The sequence below is a fragment of the Eriocheir sinensis genome, chromosome 60 (genome assembly GCF_024679095.1).
Source record: "Eriocheir sinensis breed Jianghai 21 chromosome 60, ASM2467909v1, whole genome shotgun sequence".
Classification (NCBI taxonomy): domain Eukaryota; kingdom Metazoa; phylum Arthropoda; class Malacostraca; order Decapoda; family Varunidae; genus Eriocheir; species Eriocheir sinensis.
In genome coordinates, this window is record NC_066568.1 from 9,155,640 (window position 1) to 9,168,272 (window position 12,633).

The window sequence follows — 12,633 nt, forward strand, 5'->3', positions numbered from 1 at the left end:
GGAGTGCCTGATAATGGGATGGAGTGCCTGGGAATGGGATGGAGTGCCTGGGAATGGGAGGGAGTGCCTGGGAATGGGAGGGAGTGCCTGGGAATGGGAGGGAGTGCCTGGGAATGGGATGGAGTGCCTGGGAATGGGATGGAGTGCCTGATAATGGGATGGAGTGCCTGGGAATGGGATGGAGTGCCTGGGAATGGGATGGAGTGCCTGGGAATGGGATGGAGTGCCTGGGAATGGGAGGGAGTGCCTGGGAATGGGATGGAGTGCCTGGGAATGGGAGGGAGTGCCTGGGAATGGGAGGGAGTGCCTGGGAATGGGATGGAGTGCCTGGGAATGGGAGGGAGTGCCTGGGAATGGGATGGAGTGCCTGGGAATGGGATGGAGTGCCTGGGAATGGGATGGAGTGCCTGGGAATGGGATGGAGTGCCTGGGAATGGGATGGAGTGCCTGGGAATGGGAGGGAGTGCCTGGGAATGGGATGGACTGCCTGGGAATTGGAGGGAGCCTGTGGGAATGGGAGGGAGTGCCTGGGAATGAGAGGAAGTGCCTGGGAATGGGAGGGAGTGCCTGGGAATGAGAGGAAGTGCCTGGGAATGGGAGGGAGTGCCTGGGAATGGGATGGAGTGCCTGGGAATGGGAGGGAGTGCCTGGGAATGGGATGGCATGCCTGGGAATAAGATGGAGTGACGCGGAAGCGAGAACTTGTAGTAGTTATGGTCTCCTCCGTACCTTAGGTTGACGGAGTAGAGGGAGATGCCGTAGTAGGTAGAGGAGGCGGTGAACCATATGTAGAAAACGATGGCGGTGACGATGGCGAGGCGGGCCGTGGAGACGAGGGCCCGCACGCTCCTGCCCACCTCACAGCAGCCCAGCCACAGCTTCTGGACCATTTTTATAGTCAAATTGATGCAGTCTTTGCTGCTTCCAACGTCACTCTCCTGCCTGCCTGATGACCTTGCTTCCTCTTTCGTCTGTGGTGAGGAAGAGATGAGGGAAGGTAGTTGTTATTGTTACTGTTATCAGCCGTGGATGTGGTATGGTGTTGTTACTACTATTGCTACTACTACTACTACTACTACTACTACTACTACTACTACTACTAATAATAATAATAATAATAATAATAATAATAATAATAATACCAATGCCGCTACGAACCTTGGCATGGATGGCGGCGAGAGCGGTCATCAGGCGGGTGCGGGGCGGGGCGGGGTTACCATTGACGAGGGCGGCCTTGCAGAGAACTTTCTGAGCCTCCTTCAGTCTTCCTTGCGTCGCCAGCCACCGCGGGGACTCCGGAAGTAGCCTGCGATGTCATGGCAAGGTAAGAGTGAGGTAGTAGTGGCAGTGAAGTAGCAGTAGTAGTGGTAATAGTAGTAGTAGTAGTAGTAATAATAATACATGACGCACATTCTGATTTCAACGAGCCCTATAATGCCCGACCCTTATGCTGTCTTGTGAATCGTCAAACACACACACACACACACACACACACCATCACCACCACAACAAAAAACGGTCTTCGAGGCATATTCTTAAACATTTCAGCTTTCAAACACACATATTTGACAAGACATTCGTATATAGGGGTTTGGAACGTTTCTTGGGGGTGGTTTTATGACCCTGGTAGTAGTGTGGCGAATCTTATGTTCTATGACTCTGAATAAAACACTCATTAAAACGTTATTAATCCCCTTTTCGGCCTTTGGAAATAGTTGATTGAGAGGTGGAAGAGGCTGACCTTACCGACCTTAGCCATTCTCACTCAACGCGTATGACACTATTATCTTCCGCAGCTCTAACGTATACATTGGTATCCTCTCATTTGTAACACTACTATGAGTTTTACGTCATTATTTTTTAAACGTCGTATTAGTATCCATTAAGTTATGTGGCTACCTAAGCTTTTTAATTCCATCTTTTGTGACGGAGTTAGAAGTGTTATTAAGGCCGGCTCACACGAGTATTAATTTTACGTCGGCAATTTTTGACGCCGGTACTTTTTCACGCCGGTGATTTTGCCTCCGGTGTGGTCACACGATGCTAGCCGAAACAGAGGGCGCGTTTAGGCATATATGTAGAGCGGCAGCAGGTAAAGGCAATTAAGAGATTAGCAAGGCAGTTAAATCTTCTTTGATGTCTTGCCGCCAGCTGCACTTTTGGTGATCTGGGATTCTTTGAAAGGGTGTAGTTGTATGTGTATTATATATATATATATATATATATATATATATATATATATATATATATATATATATATATATATATATATATGGGAGGGAGATCCAAACGGTACCGGTACTAGCGGCAATGCGCAGTACCGAGTGATCATTAAGCTTCCCGGAACCCAAGTGATCATGAGGCTTCACGGTACCAGGTACCGGTACCAGGCACCGGTACCTGGTACCGCGAAGACTCGATTCCTCGCGGTACCCGGTACCGGTACCTCGTCCCGCGAAGCCTCATGATCAGTTGGGTTCCGGGAAGCGACGATCACTGATCACTCGGCACTGCGCATTGCCGCTAGTACCGGTACCGTTTGGATCTTAGTGACACTCGGCGCTCGCCCGCCTCCATGTGGTATGGGCCCTGTGTGTAGACGCTGAGTCACTGCCCCGCTGACCGTCTCCCCAAGTTCCCACCATTTTGTCCTGCTTTCCGTTTCCATCACAGCTCCCGTTTCCATTATTTTATTATTTGATTTATTTATTGGAGTTACTGGATAATTCTTCATGTCCGATTCTTTTTCTTTTTTAGGTTGCTAATAAATATTTTTTATTGTTATTAGACTATGATCGAGTAGTCGAGTACCCATATCACCGAGATATCCACTCACTGAGTGGTGATTCTCTCTCTCTCTCTCTCTCTCTCTCTCTCTCTCTCTCTCTCTTGTCGCAAGGACATACTGAATACGGTTGTGAGGGAGGAGAGTATTTCGCTGTTTGTTTCTTTCAGCAGAGTTGGATATACTTTGTCAGGTCCAGGACTTTTATTTGTTTTAAGTGATTTGAGGGCTTTAAGGACTTCATCGGGTTTTATTTCAAAGTTAGGCAATGCATGCTCGGGATTTACATTAGTACTGGTGTTGGGGGTAGTGGTGGGAGGACTGTTAGTATTAAACACCGAGGAATAGTAACTGTTTAATAGGTTTGCAACGTGTTGGCTGTCAGTCACTAGTGCACCGTCGCTGTTTGTTAAGGGTCCAATTCCACTTCTGATCGCCTTTCTGTTGTTTAGGTAACTGAAGAAGGATTTCGGATTATTTTTACAGTTGGCTGCAATATTTTCTTCATATCTACGCTTTGCCTGACGCACTAATCTGTTTACTCGTCGCCTGGCATCATTGTAGAGGCTAATGTTTTCGGGCGTGCTTTGTTCTTTCTTTAACCTGTAAAACAATTTTCTCTCCTTGACTGAGTGTTAAATTTCGCTATTAAACCAAGGTGGGCTTTTATTAGTGTTAATTCGCTTCTCGCACAAGGGGACAAATGTGTCCTGCTGAGTGAGTAAGTGATTTTTAAGGCTTAGCCAGGCGTCCTCTACATTGCCGTCATCTGATAGTTGCATATCTATTAGTTTTCGTCGGATTTCTACGAAGTTGGCTCTTTTGAAATTGGGCACCTTTACTTTATTTTCAGTCACCGATGTTTGAGCTCTAAACCGAGAGAGAGAGAGAGAGAGAGAGAGAGAGAGAGAGAGAGAGAGAGAGAGAGAGAGAGAGAGAGAGAGAGAGAGAGAGAGAGAGAGAGAGAGAGAGAGAGAGAGAGAGAGAGAGAGAGAGAGAGAGAGAGAGAGAGAGAGAGAAGGGTGAAGTCAGGTCACCTCATTAGGTGAGGGGAGGTCTACGCCCAGGTGTGCACCTGTAGGATTATCAATCAGGTATGTCCCTCAGGCGGTCTGAGCGTCGTGGGGTCTTTAGGTCGGATGGATATTTCACGACGCCGGGACCGGACGCAGAGTCCAGTGGGCAGCATGGATCTAACTCGCGACGCACCACACAGCGGGAAGCCACTTCTCCTCCACTCTAGCACCCGGGGTGGGGTGGGGAGGCTTTCCGCACCAGGCGGGTCACTACAATAATTGCTACTATAATCTGTATTATTTGAAAGTATATTTATTTTTCTATATATTTTCGGTTTATATCTGTTTTTATTATCTAATATAAAAGTAAAGAGAATAGGAATGTACATTATTGTTGTCAAACACTTTCCCCTACACCTACAGCGTTGTTTATGGATGGAGGCCTTCAAAGTCTCTCCTCACAACAGAGTATAAATAATTATAATTGATAATAACGCATAATAACCCATCTCCGCTTGCTTGCGTCTTAATACTCCCTGACGGTCTCCGGCCTGCCTGCACCAGACCGAGAGATTATGTGTGGGGGTCTGGTTGTGCTGGGGGGGGAGGGGGGGTTGTCCCCCTGTAGGGGAGAGGCAAGAAACAATGCTGGCCGGGAGGTTTTCAGGTCAAGGTCCTCCTCCTACAAAGATTGCTCCCTCCCTATAGGAGGGTAGCAGGGTGCCGACAGACAGACTCTATCGGCGATCGAAATCTAGCCGACCAAGTCTGTCTGTCGGCGAGGACTGGCGTGTCTCTGAGGCCAAGGTCGTGGTGCAGAGACCACTGCCACTGGTGACAGGAGCTGAGCGACTGTGTGTGTGTGTGTGTGTGTGTGTGTGTGTGTGTGTGTGTGTGTGTGTGTGTGTGTGTGTGTGTGTGTGTGTGTGTGTGTGTGTGTGTGTGTGTGTGTGTGTGTGTGTGTGTGTGTGTGTGTGTGTGTGTGTGTGTGTGTGTGTGTGTGTGTGTGTGTGTGTGTGTGTGTGTGTGTGTGTGTGTGTGTGTGTGTGTGTGTGTGTGTGTGTGTGTGACTGTGTGTGTGTGTGTGTGTGTGTGTGTGTGTGTGTGTGTGTGTGTGTGTGTGTGTGTGTGTGTGTGTGTGTGTGTGTGTGTGTGTGTGTGTGTGACTGTGTGTGTGTGTGTGTGTGTGTGTGTGTGTGTGTGTGTGTGTGTGTGTGTGTGTGTGTGTGTGTGTGTGTGTGTGTGTGTGTGTGTGTGTGTGTGTGTGTGTGTGTGTGTGTGTGTGTGTGTGTGTGTGTGTGTGTGTGTGTGTGTGTGTGTGAGTGTGTGTGTGTGTGTGTGTGTGTGTGTGTGTGTGTGTGTGTGTGTGTGTGTGTGTGTGTGTGTGTGTGTGTGTGTGTGTGTGTGTGTGTGTGTGTGTGTGTGTGTGTGTGTGTGTGTGTGTGTGTGTGTGTGTGTGTGTGTGTGTGTGTGTGTGTGTGTGTGTGTGTGTGTGTGTGTGTGTGTGTGTGTGTGTGTGACTGTGTGTGTGTGTGTGTGTGTGTGTGTGTGTGTGTGTGTGTGTGTGTGTGTGTCTCTCTCTCTCTCTCTCTCTCTCCCATCAGTTTTGTTTCATATTACCCGAACACTTGTAGCTATAATGACTCATCATCGTTCATCACCTGCACTCGTGATTTTTTTTTTTGCAACAAAACTGTGTAAAAAAAAGCCCGCTACTCGCCGCTCACAACAACATAAAATAGTAGAGTGGCCAAAAGAGAGGTCAATTTCGGGTGGAGAGGTGTCTTGATACACTCTTCTTGAAAGAGGACAGGTCATAGGCAGGAGGAAATACAGACGAAGGAAGGCTGTTCCAGAGTTTACCAGTGTAAAGGATGAAGGAGTGAAGATGCTGGTTAACTCTTGCATAAGGGGTTTGGATAGTATAGGGCTGAGGAAGAGTAGAAAGTCGTGTGCAGCGGGGCCGCGGGAGAGGGGAAGGCATGCGGTTTGCAAGTTCAGAAGAGCAGTCAGCGTGAAAATATCGATAAAAGATAGAAAGAGAGGCAACATGGCGGCGGAATTTAAGAGGTAGAAGACTATCGGTAAGAGGAGGAGAGCTGATGAGACGAAGAGCCTTATTAGACTCCACTCTATGATATATATATGTGTGTGTGTGTGTGTGTGTGTATTCTAAAGGCGTGTTGATTTGTCTGTCTGTCTGTCTGCCTCTCTCTCTCTCTCTCTCTCTCTCTCTCTCTCTCTCACACTACCCCCTCCCTCCACCCCCCACCCACCAGTAATAGCTGATCAGTGCCAGGCCCGGTAGGGAGAGTGCCAGCTGCAGGTTCCGCCAGTCCTTCACGAGGAGTGCCAGGCCGGGGAGGAACATGTAGCCCAAGGCGTAGGGCACCGCGAAGAGGTTGCCCGCTAGCGATCTCTGCTTCGGCGTGCACAGTTCAAGAGCTGGGAAGCGACAGGGTGTTGGAACTATTAGTATTAAAATCACTAAGATCATTAAATAGTCCAGGTAAATCCCAAAAACTTCTACGAGAGGGTTTTTAAAGAAGCGAACTGAGGCGCCGAGACACCTGGGAATATGGTCTCTCTCTCTCTCTCTCTCTCTCTCTCTCTCTCTCACACACACACACACACACACACACACACACACACACACACACACACACACACACACACACACACACACTTACTCAGCACGAAGCAGGCCACGTAGAGAAAGTGCTCGAACACCGCCACCAGGCCGCGCAGGGCGAGGTACACCTGCAGGGACGCCGCGAAGGACGCCGCCATGGAGCAGCTCACGAACAGCGCCGCGCACACCAACGCGCACCGACTCCGACCGAACCTGGCACCGGGCAGAGAGCTGAGTTTACCAGAAGCTAATAGGGAATACAATCATTACTGTTGTTATTGGCAAGCGTTCTGTAGCGTCCAGCCTTGAGTCCGATAATTCCTGTTGGCAGAGTCTTTTAGAGTGTTGAGTAAGGAAGAGTAGTCATCGGCGTAGGAGTGGGTGGGACAGTTTGTTTGAGAAGGATCATTAAAGAACAACTGAAAGAAAGTGAGAGATAAAACAGAGCCCTGTGGAGCAACACTTATGATAGTTTAGGGAAAGAACAGTGGCCGTCTACTACAGCAGATGTAGAGCACCCTGAAAGGAAGCTGCATGGAGATAGAAGTACAGAGGGATATAATTGGTATGAACGTTTAGAAAGCAAAGATTCTAACTTGAGAAGATGACCGGGAAATAGTTGGGAGAGAAAAAACAAGTAGAACGCACATTGCAGAATCCGAACTGAGAGATCAGAGGTTAATAGATGCTTAAGAACTTTTTTGTTGAGGATTGTTTCAAAGTTTTAGAGAGACAGGAGAGTAAATCTGAAGAACGGTACTTTGAAAAATGAGAGCTGTTACCCCTCATAGGCACAGGCTGTATGTAGGCGTACTTTCAACAGGAAGGAAAGGTAGATGTTGAAAGGCAAAGACGAAAGAGTTTGACCAGGTAGGATGTCAGCACGGAAGCACGGTTTTTAAAGGCAATAGAAGGCCCTCCATCAGGCCCATAAGCCTTCTGAGGATTGAGGCCAGAGAGGGGATAAAAACACATAATTCTTAAGAATCTTAATAACAGGCATAGTAGTCATAGAGGATATAAATAGGAGAAATGTGCCCAGAACCGTACAGAGTGGAATTTGAAAAAAAAATAGTTTAAGGTGACAACTGTGCTGCCATCAGAATTTTTAGCTAGGTGCCAGAAGTGTGCGTGTGTGTGTGTGTGTGTGTGTGTGTGTGTGTGTGTGTGTGTGTGTGTGTGTGTAATTGAAAGGGAAGTTTGAGTAAGTTGAAAAGAGCTAGCAAATGAAAAAGAAAGATAAAAAATATTTACAATACAAACGAATCCATTTTAGAAGCTGGGGTTGTATTTTATGTTGGAAAAACCTGAGTTTGGAATGCGGCGGATAGACGTAAAAACATAAAAAAAAGAAAATTGAATATAACGAACTAATTTTCGGGAATACCCCAAGCCGTTTTATCCGAAAGTTGGCTATCTCTGAAGGTTTGGCTGGCACGAAGTATTGATAAATATTGTGTACAGTCGGCAAAGAAGAAAGAAAGAAGAAATAAAAGAGGAAGAAGGGAACGAAGAAGGAAAAAAGAGGAACTGGCAAGTGGTCAAGTAAAGGGAAAGAGGAAGAAATACACGAAAAAGGAGGGAACGAGTGAAGGAAGAGAGAGGAGCTGGCAGAACTAGATAATGATAGGGCAGTTAACTACGTAAATGGAAGACGGGAGGAAAAAATGGGGAAGAAGGGAATGAGAGAATGGGACGATGGAGAAATTGGAAGGGAGAGGGAAACGGACCATTTGTCGATTGAACAGAAGTTTGGGGAAATCTGTAGACATGGTGTTGTGTTGGTTAGGTGCGTGCCCAAGACTAAACCTGTGGGTGTTTGATTCTTTCTTTAACGACTGTGCGCTGTATTGACTGTTTCGATATGTATGCTGTGTCGCGTTCGTTGCGCATGTGTTCGGTAAACTCCGCCTGTAAGGATGCTCGATACATACAAAGCGAAGGCTACACACTCACAAGAATATCATAAAGGTGATAGAAGGAATAAAGGCGATAAAAAAAGAAATAAAATAATAAAAGCATGAACGTGATAACATGATAAAAGCGATAAAATGGAAATACGATTGTCTTGTTTACAACAACAGCACGAGCCTTCAAAACACAAAGGAACCGGCCAGGCGGGAACCTTCGTGGCTCACATTCTCCAACGATCTATGATTTTTCAAATTCTTTCTCATTTCAGTTAAGGCTCTGCAAGTGCAAACAAAAGGTATCTTAATGATTTACTGCATTTAAATAACGATTAATAATGAGAAAAAAAAACATGAAATAATAAAGGGTAAATGTTGAATGCGATGCTAGGCTATTTCGAATATAAGACTTCCCATGTTATTTATACATGCAACACATCAAAATTCTTTATGTATAGACACTTTCAGAGTCGTATGTCACTTTATATCCCTTAATGAGATGAAATATGAGCGAAAAACAAAATAGTAAATTGACAAACGCAAAAAATATATATATATAAAAGCGAAAAAAATGATATAACAAAACAATAGAAGCAAAAAAAAAAAGATAAAGGCCCGTACCAAGAGTCATGAAGGTCGAGCCGCGTACCTTCCCTTCGACAATGTAGGCACGGCCTCAGACCGTGCCTTCAATCCTGACAAGTCGCTCGGGAAGGTAAATGCACATACACACACTGCAGCCTACTTTTCACCTACCAGATATAATGCACGCACACACATACAAACACACAGTGCTATTCATGGAGGTATAATACCTCCATGGTGCTATTACAGCCATAATATTGTCCGTTTCATTCCGTCTGTCCACTCGTGAACGTAGATGTGGCACCTGCGCATTGTGAGTTTGTGATTGCGTGGAGATCATTTGAATGTTTGTGTATACACAAAATCCTCAAACCATCGTATATGAACCGCACACAGAAGATTTGCATCGATAATATACCATACAAGGACACGAAGAAACAACTTGTATATCAAACCGTATATTTTGATCATACTCGAACGATCTATGGCCTTTCAGATACTCATATTTCATCTCATTAAGGGATATAAAGTGACATACGACTCTGAAAGTGTCTATACATAAGGAATTTTGATGTGTTGCATGTATAAATAACATGGGAAGTCTAATATTCGAAATAGCCTAGCATCGCATTCAACATTTACCCTTTATTATTTCATGTTTTTTTTTTCTCATTATTAATCGTTATTTAAATGCAGTAAATCATTAAGATACCTTTTGTTTGCACTTGCAGAGCCTTAACTGAAATGAGAAAGAATTTGAAAAATCATAGACCTCTGGAGAATGTGAGCCACGAAGGTTCCCGCCTGGCCGGTTCCTCTGTGTTTTGAAGGCGCGTGCTGTTGTTGTAAACAAGACAATCGTATTCGCTGCAACTATAATATACGACTTTCCAATTAGGGAAAATATTTCCTCAGGTTGTTTTAACTGAGCTGCAACTATTTGCCACGCCAAATTTGGAAAATAAACATATTTAAGAGGAAGAAGGGAACGAAGAAGGAAACAAAGAGGAACTGGCAAGTGGTCAAGTAAAGGGAAAGAGGAAGAAATACACGAAAAAGGAGGGAACGAGTGAAGGAAGAGAGAGGAGTTGGCAGAACTAGATAATGATAGGGCAGTTAACTACGTAAATGGAAGACGGGAGGAAAAAATGGGGAAGAAGGGAATGAGAGAATGGGACGATCTATAGACATGGTGTTGTGTTGGTTAGGTGCGTGCCCAAGACTAAACCTGTGGGTGTTTGATTCTTTCTTTAACGACCGTGCGCTGTATTGACTGTTTCGATATGTATGCTGTGTCGCGTTCGTTGCGCATGTGTTCGGTAAACTCCGCCTGTTAAGGATGCTCGATACATACAAAGCGAAGGCTGCGCACACACAAGAATATCATAAAGGTGATAGAAGGAATAAAGGCGATAAAAAAAGAAATAAAATAATAAAAGCATGAACGTGATAACATGATAAATGCGATAAAATGGAAATACGATTGTCTTGTTTACAACAACAGCACGAGCCTTCAAAACACAAAGGAACCGGCCAGGCGGGAACCTTCGTGGCTCACATTCTCCAACGATCTATGATTTTTCAAATTCTTTCTCATTTCAGTTAAGGCTCTGCAAGTGCAAACAAAAGGTATCTTAATGATTTACTGCATTTAAATAACGATTAATAATGAGAAAAAAAAACATGAAATAATAAAGGGTAAATGTTGAATGCGATGCTAGGCTATTTCGAATATTAGACTTCCCATGTTATTTATACATGCAACACATCAAAATTCCTTATGTATAGACACTTTCAGAGTCGTATGTCACTTTATATCCCTTAATGAGATGAAATATGAGCGAAAAACAAAATAGTAAATTGACAAACGCAAAAAAAAAATATAAAAGCGAAAAAAATGATATAACAAAACAATAGAAGCAAAAAAAAAAAAGATAAAGGCCCGTACCAAGAGTCATGAAGGTCGAGCCGCGTACCTTCCCTTCGACAATGTAGGCACGGCCTCAGACTAGGGATGGGCAAGTACCGTTAATTTGAGTACCGGTAGTACCGGTACCGAAAACTCAAGTACCGTTAGTACCGGTACCGGTACCGGTACCCAAAGGAGTTTTTTTTTCTTAATGACTTCTGATGAAATTCCCAAACAAATTTCCTGTAAAGAAAACCCTCTCTCTTCCTTCAACTTAATATCAACTAGAGTAGAAATGCAACGTTTAGGAGCCTTCTGATTAATGTAAAATCACTTAGGTTTAAGGACAGACCACCTAGTCTGTACCATGGGGTCTGTGTGGTCTAATTTTCTATGTAAATCTATGTAAATCTCTCTCTCTCTCTCTCTCTCTCTCTCTCTCTCTCTCTCTCTCTCTCTCTCTCTCTCTCTCTCTCTCTCTCTCTCTCTCTGAATGAAGTGAATATTTATTTTTTCGAAAAAAAATAGCATGTATAGTTATTATGGATGTACTCGATCATAGTCTAATAACAATAAAAATATTTATTAGCAACCTAAAAAAGAAAAAGAATCGGACATGAAGAATTATCCACTAACTCCAATAAATAAATCAAATAATGGAAACGGGAGCTGTGATGGAAACGGAAAGCAGGACAAAATGGTGGGAACTTGGGGAGACGGTCAGCGGGGCAGTGACTCAGCGTTAAGGTGCGTCCACACCTGCGACTTTTTGTCTGCCGACATATTGACAACAAAGTTCGAAACCTTACAATCAACATCTGGATACATATCGACAACAATGTTTGAAACTTTGTCTGCTAGAATGTTGGCCAACATAGTGGCAACACGAGTCGACTTGGTGAAACCGTCCACACCTCTCTCTGGAGTCCTGAAGAGTATGTCGGCGGGCGAGGACGCATTGGCGGCAGCAGCTGCTACTGTTGTGATTTTGTGTCTTCATCGGAGAAGACGTCGACGTAGAGTGTGGACGAGACCCTCCCTATTACATAATAGGAACACTGAAGGACATTTAGATCTCGTGCGCACCGTTATAGAGGATGATGTCTCCCTCTTGCCACGTACAATGTACGAAAAAGGAGTGTTCGAGACTTTCTTTCGGATAACCAAATCCGATTTTGAGTATTTGTTGCACATGATTGGTCCTACTATAACTAAAGAAGACACAAGATTCAGGCAGCCAATATCGGCATCAGACCGCCTTGGTGTGACACTGCGCTTTCTGGCAACAGGAGACTCTTACAGTAGCCTCGGATACTCTTTCAAGATGTCCAAGCAAGCAATCAGCCGGATTGTTCCAGAAGTCTGCGATGCATTGATTACAGCTCTCAGCGAGTACATAAAGGTAAGAGGACCTCATACAATAATGTACTATACTAACACTGAATTATGATAAGTGTAATAACGCATGTACGGTCGTACATTACCGTACAATTTAAGATATAACGGTACATTGCACTCGCAGAAACGGATTATTTTGACCCGGAAATCATGCATAACTAGCAATTTTTTATTATTTTTATAAACTTCTCTGGCAATTTACATTTAACGGGTCGTAGCACACGGGATTGGATGTGGGGGAGTAAGCAACCCAACCCTTCAACAGCGTTTCATTTACCGACGAGGGGGGGAAGAACCCCCCGTAAGGTAAGGAGGTTACAATGCCAAAGCAAGTCAATCCCATTACTTAAAAGGCGAAAACTATTTTTTCTGAAACGTTTTGATGTGATTTTCTTAAA

The 12,633-nt window shown here is 44.6% G+C and overlaps 1 protein-coding gene across 2 annotated transcripts in view; it reads right to left on the minus strand.

Moving 5' to 3' along the window:
* The window catches only part of LOC126985882 (solute carrier family 22 member 3-like), a 46,730-nt gene that overhangs the window by 8,734 nt on the left and 25,363 nt on the right, over positions 1-12,633 (minus strand). For both annotated transcript variants that reach the window (XM_050841377.1, XM_050841379.1), the window contains exons 6-9: positions 6,492-6,646; positions 6,078-6,246; positions 1,159-1,306; positions 730-971 (exon numbers count right to left, since the gene is read on the minus strand). In XM_050841377.1, coding sequence (XP_050697334.1) covers positions 730-971; positions 1,159-1,306; positions 6,078-6,246; positions 6,492-6,646 — 714 coding nt within the window. The remainder of the gene's footprint in view (positions 1-729; positions 972-1,158; positions 1,307-6,077; positions 6,247-6,491; positions 6,647-12,633) is intronic.